The sequence below is a fragment of the Mastomys coucha genome, unplaced genomic scaffold (genome assembly GCF_008632895.1).
Source record: "Mastomys coucha isolate ucsf_1 unplaced genomic scaffold, UCSF_Mcou_1 pScaffold22, whole genome shotgun sequence".
NCBI classification, from domain to species: Eukaryota; Metazoa; Chordata; class Mammalia; order Rodentia; family Muridae; genus Mastomys; species Mastomys coucha.
This window is the reverse complement of record NW_022196905.1, coordinates 231,500,201-231,522,612: the sequence shown is the minus strand read 5'-3', so window position 1 is coordinate 231,522,612 and position 22,412 is coordinate 231,500,201. Positions and strand designations below refer to the sequence as shown.

Sequence of the window (22,412 nt, the reverse complement as noted above, 5' to 3'; positions counted from 1 at the left end):
CATGAGAATGCTTTTTTTTTTTTTCTGAAGTGTTTGGGTGGGTTGCCTCTAGGTGTCTAATTGATCAAATTCTGATTTCACTTGACTCTAACGCATCTGTTTCATTTTCTTTCATCCAGATGACTTGTCCATGGGTAAGAATGGGATACTAAAGTTACCTACTGTGTTAGGATTAATATGTAGCTCATACCTAAAAAAATAAATTCATTTGTTTTAGAAATTGGGTACACATTTTTTGGCACAATGTTTAGAATTGAAATGTCCTCTTGGTAGATTGTTCCCCTCATCAGTATGAAGTAATCTTCTTTGTCTCTTCTGACTCTTTTTGGTTTGAAGTCTATTTTGTCTAAAATCAGAATAGCTAGACCTTTTGTTTTCCTGGTTTCCATCATGTAAAACATTTTTCTCCCTACCCTTTTACCCTGAAGTGGTGTCTATCTTGATGTGCTTTCCTGGAGGCAGCAAAAAAGATAGATCCTGTCTTCTTCCACCATCTGCTAGTGATGTCTTTTGGTTTGGATAATAAAGAGCACTGATGTTATTTTCAAGGGTGTGTATTGATGCCTCTCATTGCTGTTTCTGGGGTGGTATTTTGCTTCCTGTTTGCTGACTGCACTACTATTATTTTGTTCCAGAGGTCTCTTCAATATATTCATCCTTCTCTTCAGTCGGAAGTACTCCTCAATGGGCCCTTTGAAGAGGTATCTTAGTGCTCATTAATTCCATTAGCCTGCTTCTGTAATGGAAAGCTTTGGGTTCCCCTTTAGCTCTAACAGATAGTTTGTTGAGTTTACAGCTGTGGTCTTTCAGAACCAGGCATCCATCTTTCTAATCTTTCCTGGATTGAACAGATTCTGTTAAATAATCAACTATAAATCCAAATGGCCTTCCTTTATGTATTACTTGACATTCTCTCTTACATCATCCAATATCATTTTTGTTCTGTTGTTTTCAGCACTTCAATTATAATATGACATGGAGAGTTCTTTTACTTAGCCCTATTTGGTGGGTCCTTATCTTCTACTTGCTAGGACTTTTGTATGTTGACAAGCATCCCTTTCTTTAGATTTTAGGGTATTGTCTTCTATGTTTTATTGAAAATATTTTCTGTGCTTTGTGCATGGAAATCTCCTTATGTGCACATTATTTACATATCTGGTCTTCTCTTGGAGCCCCAGAGATCTCGGGATCTCCATCTCTCCATGCTTCAGGTATATTTACAGGTTTTTAAAAAGTGTATCATTAAACGTAAATGAGGTGAGAGGACCCTCTAGAATGTACCAGAGACCTGGGAGGTGAGAGATGCTCAGAACTCAAAGGACTTAGATGAAATGCCCAAGAGTGAGGAGAAGGAATTTGTATAGTCCATCTCTAGTAGAATGACAGGGGAAATGAAGCCCTTTCTTCTCTCCAACTCATCTTTTCCCCCCACTGAATCCTCTACACAGGCAGATTACAGTTCTTGTGTATGCCTGTACATAAATGGCATTCAGTTACATTCTGTAAACTCTGGAGGTCGGGATTCCTTAGCCCTAAGTACTGGCTAGTGTTACAGGTTCTGACCCAGGAGTTGAGATGCTTGTCACTGAAGATTGTCAGCAATTTGGCATGCTCTTCTCTAGCTCCTGCCCTCTTTCATGTCAGCCTAGCTCTTGCTCTTCTTAATTCTGAAAATCTTTTTCCCACCCTGATTGTTCTCTAGCTATTGAGTTGTGTCTACTTTTGTAGCTCAGTGTCTCTGCCACTGCTGTTCTCTTCCATCTGCAGTTGCCCCCATCTCACTGTCTAGGCTACTTCCTTCTTCATGTGAGCAGCTTGGCCTGCAGACTGAGTAGGCAGAGATGGGAGAGGGCTTTAGTTGTACCTAAATGTTTCAAGATCAGAAGGCATCACTGGGAACTCTATCCCAGCTGACTGGAGTCTATTGTGCACTGTAGCTCCCTTTGGGGCCTCTATTGTTTATTTTCTTTATCTAATGGTTCTGACATTGTGCCCATGTTTACCATTGTCGTGTGTTGTGCATGTGTGTTTGCCATTGGTGTGTTGTGAGTGATTTGAGCCTGTCATTGATGCTATGAATCTCTTTTCACAATTTTTTTTCCGGGAAGTTCTCATTCTATAACCCAGGCTATTCTAAAACTTACTGTTTTAGAACTGACCTCAGATTTACAGTAATCCTCCTGCCTCAAACTATTGAGTACTGGATTACAGCTGTGAGCTACCAGGTCCAGTTTCTTGCATTGCTTGAGCTCAACTTTCTGTTTGATATGACTGCAGCTACCATTTCTCTCTATTTTTCCTTTGTATGCAATACCTATTTTCATTCATTTATTTCTAATATATGTACCTCTTTAAAGGAAAGGGGGTTTGTGGGAACCTACACTTGGGCTATTTAAACATGCTTGCTGACTGTCTCTTGTATTTCAAAAGATAACATTTGATAGGCAAGGACTTCCAAGCACTGTTTTGGAGCTGTTTTTTGGTTTGTTGGTGACACGTCCCTCTTTTCTTACTACCTTCCCTTGGGGCATTCTGTTGTTTTGTAAGGGCATGTCTTGAACCTATTTATGTTGTATTTCTACTAAATGGTTTTGGTTCCTGTCTACCCTTAGGCTTTTGTGTATCCTCTTCCATCAGACTATATTAAGCTAATAATAGTATGACACTGATTCTTGGTAAGAGTTTTATATTTTTGCCCCAAACACTCTCTCTCTCTCTCTCTCTCTCTCTCTCTCTCTCTCTCTCTCTCTCTCTCTCTCTCTCTCTCTCTCTCTCTCTCTCTCTCTCTTTCTCTCTCTCTCTCTCTCTCTCTGTCTCTGTGTGTGTCTCTCTGTCTCTCTGTCTCTCTCTGTCTCTCTCTCTCTGTCTCTCTGTCTGTCTGTCTGTCTCTCTCTCTCTCTCTCTCTCTTTCTCTCTCTCTGCATATGCTTCATATCAGAATTTACATCATTTGGATGACAGTTTATTGTAAGTCTAGTTGGTTGATGAGCTATCCAGCTATAATCATTAGCAGGAATTTTCTGCTGACTCCTCACAATGTGAAAGATAAAATTTTGTCTGTATCATCCCTAGAATCCTAGTGTGTCCTGCCTGTGGCTCTCTTTACCCATATGGCTTTGATGTCTCATACCATTTATTGCTATCTTGGAACTTAAGTTTAAGAGACCTGCTTTAGCTATTCCTGTGAGGCAGGCCCAGTGGCAGTGAGATCCACAGCTTCTGACTGGGAGAGCTGCTATATCTCCGTCACTTCTCAGGGGCCCCTGACCTGAGCACAATGCTCAAGGCTGGGGGGTTGCTTTCCTGCAACACGATGCCTGTATCACCCTGCTCTCCCTGCCCAGGAGATTTCCTCTGAGACACTAGATGTAGGTTTGGTCCTTCCTTGATTGCAGAGCTCTTCTCTCTGATGCCCTTGGGGTTTCCTCTTCTCCTTGGTGATTAGTATTGTGAGTGCTTTGTATCCTGGCTACAATCAAGGGGAGGCTGCTGTACCTTCCTGACCTAATGCTGGGAAATTAGCCCAGCCTGGGAGCATTTTCAGCTCCAGTCTCTTGAAATAAATATTTCTCCTTCCATTTTCTTCCCTTCTGCAAGTCCTTCCATTCAGATGCTTAGCCTGATGACAGCATCCCATTGTCTCTGCTTTCCTTAAGTTTCCAACTTAAACTATGAAAATATTTGTAATTGTGATAAGAAGAATTTTGATAAACATCAGGGGTTCAGGGGGAAAAACCCTTGAGCAGTATACCGTGTAAAACATGTTGCCTTATTCACAAAGTTCTGCATAGCTGAGGCCTGCATACCTTGCTAACATGATTGAATGGGAGGGGCATGCCTATTTGACCTTGAAGAGCTGCCTCTTAGGTGGATTAAGGTCATGGGACTGACCCTGTGGTTAGTCTGAGACACAATCAGACAGATTATTCTTCATCCTCTGGTGGGATGGCATATGCTATTTAAAACCTTCGTAGGTACTCAATGGACAAAGCATTTGGCAAACAATATCTACACCCTGAGTTCAGATCCCAGAACTCCTGTGAAGGTAAAAGGGGAGAACTGAATCCAAAAAGTCATCCACTGACCACAAAGACAGAGTCACAGAATACACCAACATGACACATCATACTCATATACCTTAATAGTAATAAATAATGTTTTTAACTTGTGAATGAGTAACTCATAATATGAAACAATGAAAGTAGTATATGAAATATACATATCATTATTAAAAATGTGTATATACAAAGTTAAGTAGTTTCTCCTTTTATGTGTGTGTGTGTGTTGTTTCTTTTTCTTACTATATTCAAAGGGACATGGTTGTACAATCTCCCCACTTTGTTGCTCTGGGGCCTGAAACTTTTCTCTCCATTTACCCTATTGTAGGCATTATCCCCTGTTGTGAGTTATGGTAAGTTCTGAGGTCCCAAGGTTGGGAGTGGAAACATGGGATTGTCCCTAAGAAGCAGTGGTTGGCAGCTCTAATGTTCAGTGTTCTGTGAGCAAGAGAACACTGGAGCATCCTCACCCATGGATAGGACATCTCTCCGGGTGAGAGAGAGACAGAGATAAGGAAGAGCAAGTCAGAAGACCAGTTCTCTTTCCCTTGGGCTTCTACCTTTGATGCCACCTTGCATCTTAAAGGCTTAACACTTCCTGAGCAAGGAAGAAGTGGAGTATGAAACATTGAATTCAAGCTTTGCAGTTCCTTGGAAGGAAAAAGATGATGCTTGTTGAATTTGTGCACCTATCTGTGTGTTTTTAACTGCCGTTATCCAACTGGGCCAGTTGTGCAGCCTTGATCAAGTCTCCGGGCTTCCCTGAAGCACTGTACATAAACAGGGATCTCAGTGCAAGGTCTGAGGTCTTGGCACCATGCAGGTGTGTAGTGGATATTGTGACCTCTGCATGAATCCATGTCTCCACAGATGCTGGAGCCCCAACCTACATGTATGAATTTGAATATCGCCCAAGCTTTGTATCAGCCATGAGACCCAAAGCAGTGATAGGAGACCATGGTGATGAAATCTTCTCAGTATTTGGATCTCCATTTTTAAAAGGTAATGTTTCTTTGCTGCCTGAGGCCTGAGCCTTAGGAGGCCTGAACAGAAGTCTTGGATGGATGACCTTGTGTAAGTTTTTCCTTTTCTCCCCAGTTAGCTTTCCAGCCATTCTGTAACTGGGTTGAGCTACCAGGAGTCAGTTCTGAGATTTCACACATATGTAGGAAGCTTGTGTTCATGTGTCCCTAGCCATAGTTATTCTCAGAATCATGACTTGTAATGCCAGTAAGAGAGATGATAGGCCAGCCACAGGCTTTACTTTGGGGGAAAGGTGCCACTGATGGACTTGCTTCCCATAAGAGCATGCTAGGATTTGAGCAAAGAAACAGTTCATTTCTAACCCTGAACAAAGACTATCATATTCTACCCATCTGTCTTTCTATATATCTGGGTCATATATTTGCCATCTTTTATAATGTGATACTTAAGGGAAGCTTTCACAGCTGTCTTCAATGCACTGCTTTTCAGTAGTTATGTGTAATTAGTAATCTAATTCATGTTTCTCATGAAATCAGTATCTCTGGGCCTCTCCCTGTTTGGTGATGTCGTAGGAACTTTAGAGAGAGAGATTAAGAGAAGACCCAAGAGCCAGCAACCCTACAAAGACTGAGGAAACTCACAGTTGTGGGGTTTGGGCCAGGCATGTGAGCATGAGTGACAAAGGAAGTCAGTATGTGAGAATCTATTCTTAACTTGAAGTTTAGACTATCAGCCAGTGTGTTTTTAAAAGGTAGGTTTTAAAATAGTGAGATGTGAAAACGGCCAAGACTCTGAACTTCTAAGAAGCTCCTAAGATGATGACAATGATCAGAATCACTCCTATGTGATTGTTAAACAAAGAAATAAAAAAACAAACAAAGCCACTTGGTAAGTGTCTGAAGCTTAATCTTTCTTCCCCACAGAGGGCGCCTCAGAAGAGGAGACCAACCTCAGCAAGATGGTGATGAAATTCTGGGCCAACTTTGCTCGAAATGGGTGAGGCTTATGGCAAAGAAGGGACAGATTGGGGGTTGTGGTGTGGTCATACTTGTTGGAGAGGAGTATTTTCTAATGTTTGAGTGGCCAACCACCTGTCCCTGTGACCACAGCACTCCAACAATGAAGACTAGAGTAATCTGATTTAGAGCTGTGACAGAGCTTTTGAGGTAGTTCAGCTTAAAGGAGGGGATGTGAGTTTTGGCTCACAAACTCACAGAGTTCAATTCTCAGTCATTTGACCTACTTGCTCAGGTTGTTTGTCAGTATGGAACATGGTACGATAATGTGGTGGCTAGATCTCTTTGTCTCTTCATCTCCCTGGCAGTCAGACAGTAGAGATAGAAGAAAAGATGAGGGTCCTAAGATACTCATCAGGGTCATGTCCCTTAGGATCAGCTTCTTCCAACTAAGTCTATCTTTTAGAGTTCCCATCATGCCCCCAGGAACACTTTCAGCTGAGGATCAAGTCCAACAGGGCTAATATTAATCCCTGAGGCTCCATATTCAGCGTCCAGAAATCTTTTCGTTAGTGTGAGTTCTGAAAGACTTAGAACCGCCCCCCCCCCCAAAGTCTTTGGCTCCCACAGCCTCTCTAGGGTTGGTTGTGGTCATGGCCTGAACATACACTAGGTAGTAGGTTCCTGGCACTCCTAACTCATTAGACTCTCTATTCAGAGCCACATCAACTTTATTCTCACAGCGTTAAGTATCATCCTTTTTTAATGGTGTCGACAGGGACTTCAAACCTTCTATACACTTGCTGGCTTCCAGCTCTTGCTTTTGCAATATATGCAGAAGCCTTGATGACCTCATTACACTTGCATTCTGACAAAAAGAAAGTCAGGAGCAGACGTGGGTGAAGAAGAAGAAGGACAAAGGTGAATCTAGAGACTTTTAAGCTAGTTTCAAGCCTGTGAACTTTGTTTTTGCCAACTTCTGAGAAGTCCTGGGAGCAGCTTCCTTTTTTATCTGGTGCCTGCAACTCTGGCTTCTCTTAATGAAGCAGTCTCCTTAACAATGGTACTCTGCTTCCAGTCTTAATCAAAGTCCATGGCTATGGCAGTGGGGGTTGTAAGAGGGTTGATTTTTGTGGGATCGTTGGGTTTTGTTTTTGTTGTATGAAAAGACTGTTTTCCTTTTTGTTTTTAAATTTTTAATTTTTAATTTTTTATCAGAAATTTTATTTATGTACATTTCAAATGTTCTCCCCTTTAGAGGTTTTCCCTCTTAAAAAAAAAAAAAAGAAAACCAAAAACCCTATTTCCCACCCTGCTCACCAACCTACCCTCTCCCTCTTCCTGGCCCTGGCATTCTCCTACACTGGGGCATAGAGCATTCACAGGAACAAGGGTCTCTTCTCCCATTGTTGACTGACTAGGCCATCCTCTGTACATATGCAGCTGGAGCCATGAGTCCCACCATGTGTACTCTTTGGCAGTTTGGTCCCTGGGAGCTCTGAGGGGACTAGTTAATCCATATTGTTGTTCCTCCTATGGTGCTGCAAACCCCTTCAGCTCCTTGGGTCCTTTATCTAGCTCCTTCATTGGGGACGGTGTGCTCAGTCCAATGGATGGCTGTGAGCCTCTACTTTGGTATTAGTCGGGCAGGCACTGGCAGAGCCTCTCAGGAGACAGCTATATCAGGCTCCTGTCAGCCAGCACTTGCTGGCATCCACAATAGTGTCTGGGTTTGGTGATTGAATATGGGAAGGATTCCCAGGTAGAGCAGTCTCTGGATTGTCTTTCCTTCAGTCTCTGCTCCATACTTTGTTTCTGCAACTCCTTCCATTGCAATTTTGTTCCTTTTTCTAAGAATGAACAAAGTATCCACACTTTGGTCTTCCTTCTTGGGTTTCTTGTGGTTTGTGGATTGTATTTTGGGTATTCTGAGCTTCTGGGCTAATATCTACTTATCAGAGAATGAATACCATGAGTGTTCTTTTGTGACTGGGTTACCTCACTCAAGATGATATTCTCCAGATTCATCCATTTCCCTAAGAATTTTATAAATTCATTGTTTTTAATAGCTGAGTAGTACTCCATTATATAGATGTACCACATCTTCTGTATCAATTCCTCTGATGAGGGGCATCTGGGTTGTTTCCAGTTTCTGACTATTATAAATAAGTTTGCTATGAACATAGTGGAGCATGTGTCCTTATTACATGTTGGAGCATCTTCTGGATATATGCCCAGGAGTGGTATTGCTGGGTCCTCTGGTAGTGCTATGTCCAATTTTCCGAGGAACCACCAGAAGACTGTGTTTTTCTAATCTTTGTTTTGTTTTGCTTATGAATCACACTGCAAATATAATTAAGAACAAAACAAACTGTGATATACTACCTAGATGCTATTGTGCCTTTGAATGTCCTCTATGACTGAATATTCTTTAACTCAGTACCCCATCAAATATCAGACAAATCTGATAAATTGCCTGGACAAATACAGGCAAATCTGTTGTGAGAATGGAGCATGAACACCCTCTAATCCAGGTATCCTTCTCTGCGGAGCCATCATGAGCTTGGCTTCTCTACATTCCTTGTCTATTAAAACCTAGAATCCCCCATAAACCCCACTTACTGCATTCTTCATTTTATACAGCACACTCCAACCATTCCCAAACTCCTTTACAGACCAGTTTTTTAAAAAAAAGTTTGTCAGAACCACTACACAGGATGCAAGATCTACTTTTTAGTAATATTTTTAGTAGTAATTCTATGTGTTATCATCTTTCAATTGCTGAGACAAAATTCCCCAAGTTTATCAACTTAAAGGATGAAGGTTTGATTTTGGCTCTGACTTTCTCTTGAAATTTTCACTTTGAGCCTGTGACAAAGTAGACTGTGGTGGCTTTAGGTGGCATCTGCTTTCTTGGCACTCAGGAAACTGATGGGATTGTTTTGTTTTGTTTACTTGTTACTTTGTGTGTGTGTGTGTGTGTGTGTGTATGTGTGCATGTGTGCATGTGTGTGCAGTCAGGAAGCACTGAGATAAAGGACTGAAGTCCCAACATGGTGCAAAACAGACCCTCAACCCTCAGTGCCTGGATACTCCCAAGTAGGTGCCACCTCCTAATGCCCCCATTAGCTCTAACAGAAGTGTTAGCTGAGCATCAGCTTTCAACATGTGAGGATTTGGAGGAGGGCTAAGATCTAAAGAACACAGGACTTTCCCTAGGAGGGAAAGAATTGGCACAGGTGTGGAAGGTGGCTTTTGGGCAGAGATCTGCCAAGGCTTCCTTGAAAAGTCTCAGAGCAGCCTGGGGACATCACAGTTGCTTTGGTGAATTTCTTTTCTTTTTTCTTTTCATTCTGTTCACAGGAACCCTAATGGGGGAGGGCTGCCCCATTGGCCAGCGTATGACCAGAAGGAAGGGTACCTGAAGATTGGAGCCTCAACTCAGGCAGCCCAGAGGCTGAAGGACAAAGAAGTGGCTTTCTGGGCTGAGCTCAGGGCCAAGGAGGCAGCAGAGAGGCCATCCCACAGGGAACATACTGAGCTCTGATTAGGAGGGTCCGCCATGTTTGAGAACCTGGAGTCAAAGGAGTCCTATTCCACCGAAGATTTTGTAGAGAATTAATACTTTTTATCCTTGAGGCTATAACCTTATATGGTATTTTATACAAATGCATTAAAGAGGAAATATGTATCCTCTTCAACTTATAAAAATAAAACATTGTTTTGAAAATCAGAATTGGGTCAATATCTGTCTTGGCACGTTTTAGTTGTTTTGTTGTTGTTTGATTTATTTGATTTATTCAGTTATTTGTTTGTTTCTTTGTTTTGTGTGTGTTCATGTGTGCACAGAGAAGCTTGAGAGCATGCCTTCATCAGATAGTCTATAGGCAAGTTTGTAGGGCATTCTCTTGGTTAATGATTGATGCAGGAGGGCCCAGCCCTCTATGGGTGGCAATACCCTGGCGCTGGGGGTCCTGGGTTATATAGGAAAGCAATCTGAGCAACCCATGGGGAACAATCCAGGAAGCAGCATTCCTTCATGGCCTCTGACTCAGTTCCTTTTTCCAGGTTCCTACAATGAGTTCTTGCCTTGGCTTCCCTTAGGGAACTATGACTCAGGATACATAGCCAAATAAACCATTTCCTCTTAAAATTATTTTTAGTCATGTTCTTTATTGCACCAACAGAAACCTAACTAATGCAATGTCTTTGGCTCAAAATTAATCCATGTGCCACAGAGAGGGACGGATGAAAAGAGAGGAACCATAAATAAAAAAGTCTCTACAGGAGATGGATGGAGAAACAGTTACCCTGAAAACTAAAGGAAGAAAAACATGAAGGAAATATGGGGTGTTGTATTAAATGTTCTGTGTTCTGTGGGAGATATGAGCAAGCATCTACTCACTCCAGATAGAACATGAAAGAACAGAAAGAGAGAGGATGAGGGCTAGGGAGGGGGAGGGGAATGAGAGGGTAGGGGAGAGGGAAGGGGAAGGGGAGAGGGAGAGGATTCCATTGAGTGCACCTTCATTCACCAGTGAGTGTATTTGGCTTATTTAGCGTAAGAATTACTTACAGGATTACTAACAAAGCAGCTGTGTCTCCAAATATCTTTCCCAATGAAGACTTCCCCACAGATGCATAGATGTAATCCCTCCTTTGGTTAACTGTCCACCCTATGAATAATCTATCACCCCCAAGAACCCAGCACACATCTGGCAGAATTGCACAGAAACTGTATGAGGATACAGAGAGTGGCTGGTCTTGCAAATGATGGTCTAGTGATCCTCTGCAATCCCTTCATCTCTTTATAGGGTTCAGAGGAATCTTTTACAGATATTCTTAGCCTCTCTGATTAAAAGGCTGTTATGCTCAGGAGACACTTTTTCACAGCAGATGTGAATATGTCTCACCTTTCCTTTCTAGGGAGATGTTCTCATAAATATAATGAGAATGACCAGAGTTTTCTAAGTACTAAAGGCAGTTTGTGGTCTAAATAAGAATACAAAATTAATTGAGAACCACAGACCCAAGAAGACACTTATACCCAACCCAGACTCCTCCTCAGATGTTTACCAGGTGTTTATGAATAGGTCTGTGGACATGTTGCAAGACTGGGATAAAATTTGTCTCTGGGACTGCACGAAGCACACCACTCCTCCCTTTCCATAAGGGAACCACTCTCTGCTCACATGGGGAAATCTTTAGATACCAGAAGAAGGCTTATTGAAGCCAAGGGAAAAAGTTGTAAATTTCTGTAACCCATCGCATGAACAAGACCTAGTACTGGACCTAAGTCATCAGAGAGCTTTTCCTTCTGCTGTGAGACAGGGAGAAAAGACTTCATCTTACCCACCCAGATTCTAAGGTTAAGACAAGGCAATGACTCCATCACCCACTCCTCATTAGCCTCAAGTCAGTAGATGCCCTGTACCAACTAACAGAAGTCAGCTAGTGGGTGTGCCAGTGAGGGAGGACCCTGGAGGCAGGAAAGCAAGAAAGAGCAATATCAAAGGTGTGAGGCAGAATTAAAGGTGTGCTATTTTATTTCACATTTCAGGTAACTTATATTGCAGAATAAGTTTACAGTGTGATGGTTCAAAGGTGGGTACTGAAAGCTCAAGTCAACCATTAAGGATGTTTCGACCTTTGATCATTGTCTTTTTGCATCTGCCTTATTTACCTTCATATGTTATTTCTCAGTTCCATTTATTTATCTTTTTGCAAAGCACGTAATTTTATTCTCAAGCATGAGGAACAGTCCATACACATACAATGTGTATATAGGCCACATTTTCATTATCCACTCTCTTGGGGCCAGTCCAAGTGAACAAGTGAGCAAATGGATAAGAGATAAATAATCTCTTTCTGAAGAAACCAGAGCAGGGCAGGTTGTATGCCCTGAAAACAACTTAGAGCTTCTAGAAGGTAGGGGAATACTACAATAACATTATTTGTTATGCTGTCGTTGATATCAAATCAGATTAAATGTTAGTGGCTAATCTTTAGTCATGTCATGGATCTAAAAGGACAAGTGAGGGACACTTCAACAGACTCTTCTAGCTGAGTGGCTACAGCCCAGCGTCTTGGTAGGATAGTGTCAGTAAGGCTCCAGAGGAAGAAACAGCACCTGGGCATATTTTATGGACTTGGCGAGTCCAACACTGCCAAGACCATTGCCCATGCTGACCCCTCTGTGGCCATCTCAAAAGGACTAGCAAGGACTTTCTCTTTAACAGCCGAGTAGACAACATGATTATCTGACAGGAAGAAGAAAAGATTACATCCAAGTTGGTGGAGTCATCCAAGGTCATCCTGGGAGGATCCAGTGTCCACATAGAATTGAAAATCCTCCCAGTAGTTGACTTCCCATACACGGACATGTGCATGGTAATCCATGGGAATACCATGCCCTTTGAGCAACACCAGCCACTGAAGGACAAGATCTTCAGATCTCTGCTCATGAGTGGACTGGGCTCAGATTTTGGTAAAATTTCCAAACAAGAGATCAACAACCTTTTCAAATGGACAGAGTTCAACAAACAGTGATTCATGAATTTTGAGGTACAAAAAGGTATGTTCAATAAATGCCTTCTTACCCCCATTTTTTAAACATAAAATTCAATGAAAGAGCTCTTATTATTTCTTCCCACTCTGTGGCTCCTATCAAATTATTGTCAAGGCACAATTACCATCCTGATGGTCATACAGATTCATTGATTCCCTTATGAAAATTTGATTCAACTATGACTATATGAACCAGGGCAGAAATTCTTATAAGAAAAAAAAATCACCTTGTAAAATTTCCCATGCTGTCTCCACTTGGTTCTGTATATTAATGATTGTGATGATGAACAATAAAATTATTACAGGTACATATAGCCTCTGATAATTGCCTTTAAGAATGGTTGGAGGATGCTATCTTTGGAGCATTTGGGGAGTGGAGCCAGGTGGAGGCTAGACCACCTAACCTAATTCTAATCAGGGAAACCAAGTCAGTGCTTCAATCCAGCAGACATGGTGAAAGGTCACAACCAGGCATATCACCAGCCCCTCAAGCTCCTCCAGCATAGATCAGTCATATCAAGTACAACCCTATGGAAGCAGAGATTCAAGAGAAGTTCCAGAGAGATGCTTTTTCCAGAGGCAATCTCAACAAAGTAATCTTCCAGGTTAAAAAGAGGCTTCTGGACCCCTCTGGCCTGGTTAAAAAGAATGTCCAGAGATGTCTCTGGGCAGCTAGAAGTGACCTCCTTCACCCCTGACAAGGCTTCACAGAACTTAATACTGAGGAATGATAAGGTCAATGACCATATATTGACCAACCTGGATCCCCTGCATTCGGTTGTGGTGTTCAATTATAAGCAACTGAAACCCCAGCAAATTTGAGATCTATTACAATGTCTATGGGATCTCTTACACCAGGAAGAGGTGTTCACATAAATGACAATAACCAGGAAATGATCCTTAGGCTAGGGTCAGTGCCCTGGTTAGTGCAATATGTTCTGCCTATTGGTAGTCCTCGATGGGAGGAGCCTTGACTCTACAGTTACATTCTAGTTGGCAATAGGGTATGTCTTGTATGGCTTCTTGCATTTTGGTTGAGATCTGTATAAACCATCTTGGAGCCAGGCAAAGGGGAGTCAGAAAGGTAAAGAAAGTGGTCTAATAGTTTAACAATGATGAGAATGAGTATTTTGTGGCTTTGGAGAAACACAAAGGAGAACAAGTGTAGCTGAGTTGGGGGAGCATCAGTGTGGGAAGGTTGAGGGAGTTTGTAGTTGAGTGGTATGTATAGTATTAGCATGAGTGGGAGCACAGAAATTGCCTGGTAAGTTAAAAGAGGTTGTTAAGATGAGACACAGAAGTGTAAAAGGATGGAGGGATCAGCTTAAGTTTCTTGGGTCTGAGCACTCTTGCCATTAAAAGTCCTAGACAAGGTTATCCTAGGATATTCTTATCTAACTGTTTGGAAAGATAAACAATTACCTGCATATCAGATCCATGCCATTGCTCCCAGTATCCCAGTGTAGAACCTCACTCAGCACTGAGACTAACATGGGATGGTTTAGATGGATCAAGCAAAACTAAGATAGAATCAGAGTTAAAGGTGTTTTGAGGAGAAAGAAAAACCTCTGGAAGGAAGTGTGCGGTTTGAGAGATTCATGAGGTCCCTGAAGGCAGTTGCTGAAATGGTCTGGTGAGAAACACAAAGGTAGGAATCCAAAGCTGAGAGAAGCTGCCCTAGAAGGAAAACGGAGAGTGATATTCCTTTGATTGACTCAATTTTTTAGTAATAGATGCTTTATGGAGCCCCTAACTTCTCCTTTCCCCTCTCTTCCCAGTTGTGGAGAAACTAATGAGGAAACCTTCCTCCTCTTACTCAAGCCTCAGAAAACTCCCAATCATATAAAAGTCCACCAGAAACTACCCTTTCCTTCCCTCCAACCTTGGTAGACCGGGTTAGAGGTCTACTGCACACCTTTGAAATTTTAAGACACATACTTGTAGCTCTAAACGTCTCTCTTAGGACTGCTTCCATAATGACCATGAGGGTTAGGTGTGTTGAGGTTTTCAGAAATTTCAGCTTTCCTTACCAACTTCTTTAATGATTCATTATCATACAAAGATGTGTTGTTCAATATTCATGAGTTTACTTAGGTTTTCTTGTTTCTTTTGCTGTTAATTTCTAGGTTCGTTTCATTGTCAAATATAATAAAAAAAAATGCTTCAGTTTTTCCTCGTTTGTTAAGATCCGCTTTGGGTATCATGTTCTCTATTACAGAGGGCGTCTCATGAGCTGCTGAGAAGCATGTGGGCTCCGCAGTGTTTGCATGGGATGCTCTGCAGAAGAATGTTAGGCCCATTTGACTTACATTACTGTCATTTACCTCAGGTGGTTCTCTGGTTTTTGGTCAGGATAATCTATATATTGGTAACAGTGGGGTGCCAATGTCACACACTATAATTCCCTTGGGTTTAATCTGTTTATAATAAATACTATTTTTTTTTCATTTTGAAACTTGTAGTGCTGATGTTTTGGTGCATAAATGTTTAGAATTGTTACATCTGCATGATGAATTTTTCCCTTAATCAATATAAAGTAACCCTCTTGGTGACTTTTTGACTAATAACAATTTGAAGTCTGTCAGATTTGGAACAAAGAGAATTTCTTCCTTTCTGCTTCCACCTTCTTGAAAAGCCTTCTCCATCATATGACCCTAGGCCATCTTTGTCTTTGATGGTAACATGCACTCTGGAGGCAAAAAACAGGTGAATCCTGATATCTTTTTTATCTAATCTCCTGGTCTATGTCTTTTGGTTAGGGAACTGAGAGCATTACAATTCCTGTTTGCTTGTTGATTTTGTAATATTTGGTATCGCCTCCTCTATTTAGTTAACTACAGCTGCACAGAGCAGGGAAAAGTCCAAAGGAAGTCTGACTCATGTGGCTCCAGCATTCCCATTTGAAATAAAACTTTATCTTCTTCTCTGACCTTGCAGACTCACACTCATCCTCCTTGGATTCTACCCAATGCTACTTCTATGACATTTTCTTTCTAAGTGTCTGCCTGTCTGTTTGTTTGCTTTTCTGTTTAAGATGCTCTCAAACATCGTGATGCTGGCATATCCAGTGTCTCCAAGCACAGCAGGCTGTGGAAAACCTTATGGGGAAAACCTATGTGATAAATGGGCTTCTGACAGGCTTGATGATTTGATGATGAAAATATTATCATGATGCTTTTGACCATGAAGTCAGTGTTGATGAATCAACAAGACAGCACATCCAGACAGAGAGAGAGAGAGAGAGAGAGAGAGAGAGAGAGAGAGAGAGAGAGACAGAGACAGAGACAGAGGCAGAGGCAGAGACAGAGACACAAAGCAATTTCCCTCACTGAAGGGGAGGCCATGCTGGAGAATGACCGTGTGCTACTTCTAGTGTGTGACAACATTGCTGGAAGAATGGGGAGGCAGCGGAGTTAGTTAGATCCAATGGATCATGAACTTTAAAAACCATAACTAACAGCATGATTATAAAACTGGGGAAACTGAGTGTTAAACGTTAAGGCTTTCCTAAATGGTGTTCTACTTCACTCTGGTGATCCAACAGTGTGCAATGAGTCCGACTCTAGGTTTTTTGTACTTGACTGCTAATGGTTCTTGGTCTCCCTACTCCCTCATTTCTTTCCTGCTTCTCTAGAAAAGTTAGTGAGCAAGAGCAGGGCAAGTTCTTATTTTGGTGCCAGCAGAATATGAAGACACCCTCTCCTTAAACACGGAGTGCACTCTGACCATGTTATTTCCAAAGACATAGTGGATTTGCTTAGGAGGCCTGTCCTGCCCCTCACAAAATTTAAGAGTCCATATAAGAAAATTGCCTATAGTATTTTTGGAACAAGCATGCTCATGTAAGTGTGTGTGTGTGTGTGTGTGTGTGTGTGTGTGTGTGTGTCTGTGTATCTATGTCTGTGTCTTTGTGACTGTGTGTATATGTGTGTATGTGTCTGTGTGTCTATGTCTGTGTCTGTGTCTGTATCTGTGTCTATGTGTCTGTGTCTCTATGTGTGTATGAGTCTGTATATCTATGTCTGTGCCTGTGTCTGTGTATATGTGTATGTGTGTATGTGCATCTATGTGTGTATGTGTCTGTGTGTGTGTGCATCTGTATCTGTGTTGCATGTAGATCACTGATACCTTCTAAGGCAATGTAAATGCACATACACAGAGGTCTAAATTAGTTAAAGTAAAAGGAAGGCGCCAGACATAACATATATATACTCAAAAGGAAATTGAGCTCTCAACATTAATACTGGATAAATTAATACAGTAGAGGAAAAATGGGAGACCTAATTATGTCTAAAGGGTCAACTCACCAGGAAAACATGACAATCCTTAATTTGTAGACAGCTAATAACAAAGTCACAGATGCTCAACTGGATATTGTGAGTTTGATTCCCAGTCAGCAGGTCTTGACACAGGTTTGAGTACAGTTTGCATGGGGGATGGTGCTATCAGAGAGCACTGTGGGTAATTGAGGAAGTCAGAGGGAGGGAATGCTGGTGTGACTGCACTGTGCGCTATTTTACCTGACACATGTTGGTTCCTTATTAATCATCCATGGTTCATCTACTGTAGATGTTTGCTTTTCTGGCTACTATGAGAATTATTAATAGAGATTTTGATTAGAACCATATATTTTGTAATAATACAGCATGGATGGTAAAGATCAAACAAAAGGAAAGCAAAAATATAGTCATAAAAATGTCTCACTATACTCTATTCTTCCCTACACTTTGAATTGTTCATATATCAACTTATATCTTGCTCGCTGTCTTCATTAGGGTTTTATTGCTATGAAGAGACACCGTGACCAAGGCAGCTATTATAAAGGGCAATATTTAATTGGGGCTGGCTTACAGGTTCAGAGGTTCAGTCCATTATCACCATGGCAGGAAGCATAGCAGCATGCAGCCATGGCACTGGAAAAGCTGAGAGTTCTACACCTTGTTCCAAAGACAAACTGGGGAAGACTATCTTCCAGACAGCAAGGAGAAGGGTCTCAAAGCCCACCCCCACAATGACATACTTCCTCCAATAAGGCTTCCTCCAATAAGGCCACACCTACTCCAACAAGACCACACCTCCTAATTCTTTGCCACTCCCCGGGCAAAGAATATTCAAACCACCACACCACCATGTTAATGAAGGTTTTATTTCAAATAATCTGATTTTAGCTCTTATAGTAAATATATGAATGGTTTATATACCAAATTTCTATTAGACCATTTGGGTTTCTTTGTATAGTAATTTCTGAGCCATCTCTTTGATTTCTGTCCATGTTTTTATTTTCTTCTTACTCCTTAACATAGCTTTATTTATTTCAGTTTGAAAAGTTTCTTTAAAAGCTTTTAGATCACAAGTTTAGTGGAGACTTAGTCTCTTACTTTTGTCTGTCTGCAGATAGCTGTATCCTGATCATCCTTCACACTAGGGCAGTCTCAGTTTTGCTTTTAGGTCTATAAAATTCGTGTCCACCATCTTCCTAGATTGTTGCATTTTCTGAGTTGAAGAAACACATTGTTTGACATTTAAGGACTAGATTTATATCTCCCTCCCTTCCTGGGTGGAAGCAGCCTCTCTTCTCTGGGTGCTTGAACTTAGTTGCATATTCCCTACCTGCCTTCTTCATAGTACTTTTTCACATACTAAAATCAAACACTCTGCCTGGGATGCCTCGATGTCCTTAACTCTTATGAGGACACTTTGATGTATGAACACCTGAACTGTTGATGTGTCATGGGGAGAAACAAATGGAGGATCTGGGTCACTATTTTATTCCATCAACTTTCTCAATGAACCAGGTAACTCAGACCTATCAGTATACAAATGTCCTCTCTTATAGTCACCTCTACTTTGCTCTCATTGCAAAATATAAAATGGATTGTCATTTTCTTCTTGTAAAGTACACAACTGGATTTCTTTTAAAGATTTTATTTTTTTTACACACAAGTGCATATATGCATGTGTGTGTGTGTGTGTGTGTTTCTTCAAGTGCCCCTCAGGCAAGAAGAGGGTGCCAGATTCCCTGGAAGTAGAGTAACATATAGTTATGAGTTGCCCAATATGGATGCTGGGCATGGAACTTAGGCTCTACACAACAGGAGCAAGGGCTCTAGCTCTTAGCCATTGAGTCAATCTCTCTATTCCCAAGCAATTTAATTGTTAAAAAAGTCTTATTTTACTTATTACTCCTGTTCCCACTCCAGACATCACTACTCTCCTGTTGTGGGAAATATTAAAAAAGAACCCTTAAACCCTCTATGCGTCTGCTCCTCTCAATCCACAAACCCCCTGTGGGGCCGGACCAAGCTCTCACACTCCTGCTGCTGGCAACTCAGCTAGTCCCCCCACCTCTGCAACCCTCCCCCACAGCGTCTGGCTCCCTTGTCCCTGAAGTCACTAGTTTCCTATCCACAATCAGTGGTCCCACATTTCAGTAATCAAGTAAAGCAAAACTCTTAAAGCTTATAATTAACCAATCAGATTTATGTATCAATAAATTCTCAATTTACAAGATGCCAATACATTATTTCAGAACCAATTGATAATTATAAAAGTTTTATCCCAATTATTCCAAACTCATGATATCACAACTACCTGTGGCTGGTTAAAGCCACGCTGGCTCATGTCCACCACCATCTTCCTTTCTCCCACTCCCCATCCCCTGATGCTCCCTGTCCCTGAAACTCTTAGCTCCGCCTCCCTTTTCCTTATCCAATCACAGGCCTCCTGCTACCCTAATGTAATTGGACAGGGAAAATCCTACAACATATCACCCTTTCTATTTAATTTAAAAAATTTTCTCTCAAAATATAAATTGAGCAGAAAGAACCATTACCATTTTGTAATTTATAAAGTACAAGATAGATTTAACACCCAGTCCATCATTTTTGTCAATTAAATAGAACCTCTGTCATCTATCCTAATTTAAAAGCCTTATAATTTTACACCTGACTTACATCCTGGCTTTAGATTGTATGTCATCTGAAAACCATCCTCTCAAATCGGTTCTCTCAAAGTAAATAGTCTGGGTTAGCTAGGAGACTACATAGTTTTTCAGCCCCATCAGAAATCCAAGAACAACTAATATTACCTGAAAATATGAGAAGCACAAAATATAGCTTCCAACACTTAGCCAATTTATAGAGACCACTGATCACCTGGACAGAAAGAGTGATATGTGACAGTTTTTTCCCTGTCCAATCACACTAAAATATTAGTGCAGCAGGAGGCCTGGGGTTGGACAGGGAAAATGGAGGTGGAGCTAAGAGTTGCGAAGACAGAGAGTGTCTGAGGAGAGAGGGAGAAACCAAGATGCAAGTGAACAGACAGAAAGAAGAGCCTGAACAAGCATGGTTTTAGGTAGCCATAGGTAGTTATGATATCATAAAGGTTAGAATATTTGGGATGATTTGTCTAGTCTAAATTGCAGCTTTTATCCTTATTAAATGGTTCAGAAATTATTGTTTTGGCATCTTGTGAATTGAGAATTTATTGATATATACATCTGACTTGTTAATTATAAGCATCTAGAGTTTTGTTTTACTGGGTTACTGAAATGTAGGACCGCTGACTACAGGAGTTTATGGCAGAGAGGGAACTAATTTGTCCAGAGACAAGCGAACCAGAGCTGGGAATACAGGGATTGGTCTCTTGGGGGACTAGCTAGAGACAGAGCCTGCGGGACTGCACTGGGGCATAGAATTGTGGTGGCTGATTGCAGGGTGGATGGTCATTGTGTGGGGCTGGACTGGCAGTGAAGGGAAATCTGGAGCTCCGGCCCTGCCCGAGAGTTGGTGGGCAAAGAGAGTTGGTGGGCAAAGAGTAGCCCAGCTGGACCTCACCGGGACAGAGAGTAGCTGGAAGTAGGGGGGGGGGCGCGGAGGCGGGAAGCCTGCCTGTCCTTTTTATATATTTCCCACAACGCTCTCTCACTAAGACTACCCTTTCGAGTCCCCTACAAAAAAAAAAGTGTTTGACTCAATTTCTTAAACAAGGTTAAAGCAAAGCTTTATAATCACACCACCCTTCGCCACAAAATTTCCAAATGTCCTGCAGAGAGCAGCACTGTAAAAGAGATAACATACTTTTTTTTTTCAAGGCTCCAAGGCTGCTGGAGTTGAGAAACAGAAATAATAATACCACACAGTTAAATCAGAAATCAAACAGTACATATTCAATTTTATCTTGCCCCACTTAGATACATTCCAAAATGTACCAAACATTTTGCCAAACATTTTGGACATTTTAAATGATTCACAGATAAGGTCTGTAGATGTGCCCCAGCTATCAAGAGCAACGGCTGCTTTTCTAGAGGACAGGGGTTCAATTTCCAGATCCCATACATTGATTGGTTCACAATCTATAACTCCATTCCCTGGTGTCCTGAAGCCCTCTCTCTTCTGGCCACCATGGCTATTGCATGCACATGTTGTATAGACATACATGCAAATACTCATGCACATAAAGTAAAAATAAAAAATCTCCAAGAAAGAAAGAATTCATAGATGCATGTGTGGATAATTAGAGAAAGGATTGTGCTTCACAGAGTTTATTTGCCATGAGAACAATGTAGTTTTTGAATGAGAATTGTTCCCATAGTCTCAGACATTCAAACATTTGATTCCCAGTTGGTAGTGATGTTTGGGGATATTTAGGAGAGGTAGCCTTGTTAGAGGAAGCTTGCCACGGCGTCACCATGCTTTGCTCTGCCATCATGGACTCCACTTCCTCTGGACACTCTCTCTTCATTACGTTGCCTTTGCTCTTTGTGTTTCATCACAGCAACCAGAAGTAACAAATACAAACATTGTGTCTAAACATCCCTGCCCTGGAAGCAGTGAGATCATTAACAGAGAAGGTGTACGTTTGCCCTTCCGGCCACCTGGCAGGAATAGTCAGCATCAGAAAAAAACATTGGCAGAAGAGTGAGATTAGAAAACTTTCAAATTTGAGAGCCTGTCTTCTAGGAGATAGCAGACCATGGAACCTGGGAAGTATGCAAAGTTCCTGGCTGGGCAACACTGGGGATGTGAAGTGCTCTTAATTTTCCATCTTGTGGTGGGAATCAGAACCCAAGCTTTCTTCCTGACTCCATGCATCTGCTTGCTGGCGCCTACCTTGGGAAGTTCAAGGTGCACTGAGCATTTCAACTAGAAGTGTTTGCATAAGAGGTTGGATGAGTTTGCGGCCATTTGGTGTCAGAGAGTGGTATCTTTAAAGATAAAGAAGACAAAACTGTTAGTGGGTGTGGCTTGGAGGTCCTAACAAGAACTCATGAAGTTCGCTGGAGGAGGGGAGCTTTATGTAATTATGCTAATTGGTCTAGAGGCAGGTTCACAGGAAAGAGGCAGGAATAAGGCTTTCTATTTGAGCAGCAGATACCTCCCTGTCTCCAAAAGCTCCTATCCTTCCACCATGTGGCTCTGTGCTCTGCTCTGGGCTTCTCTTGCTGTCTGCCCAATATGGGGTAAGAACTTCTGGATTACAAACATTGGGTTGCACACTTGGAAATCTGTCCTTGATGAAGTGGGTGGAATGTATGCAGGGCAGGCAAAAAGCAGTGCAATAAGCCTTGTACTGGCTTGGGCTGGTTACTGTTATACCTCCAATGAGATTACTTTTTAGTTGACCCTCTCTATAATGTTGGAAGGAAATGGGACCTTAGAAGGTTCAAGTGACTATCAATGACACAAACCTAAAAGTGACTAAATCAACCAGGAATCCAGGTTTGATCTTTCCCCTCTGATGAGTCCTCATGTTTTTTCCGACCATCAGGACACCCCTCCTCACCACCCGTGGTGGACACCACACAAGGCAAAGTCCTGGGGAAGTACATCAGCTTAGAAGGATT

The 22,412-nt window shown here is 41.6% G+C and overlaps 1 protein-coding gene across 1 annotated transcript in view; it reads left to right on the top strand.

Moving 5' to 3' along the window:
* Positions 1 to 22,412, top strand: part of LOC116067860 — a 104,369-nt gene that overhangs the window by 20,408 nt on the left and 61,549 nt on the right. The window contains exons 12-16 of the mRNA XM_031336871.1: positions 4,929 to 5,060; positions 5,966 to 6,038; positions 9,362 to 9,538; positions 21,976 to 22,028; positions 22,337 to 22,412. The exon at positions 22,337 to 22,412 is cut by the window's right edge and continues 189 nt beyond it. Coding sequence (XP_031192731.1) covers positions 4,929 to 5,060; positions 5,966 to 6,038; positions 9,362 to 9,538; positions 21,976 to 22,028; positions 22,337 to 22,412 — 511 coding nt within the window. The remainder of the gene's footprint in view (positions 1 to 4,928; positions 5,061 to 5,965; positions 6,039 to 9,361; positions 9,539 to 21,975; positions 22,029 to 22,336) is intronic.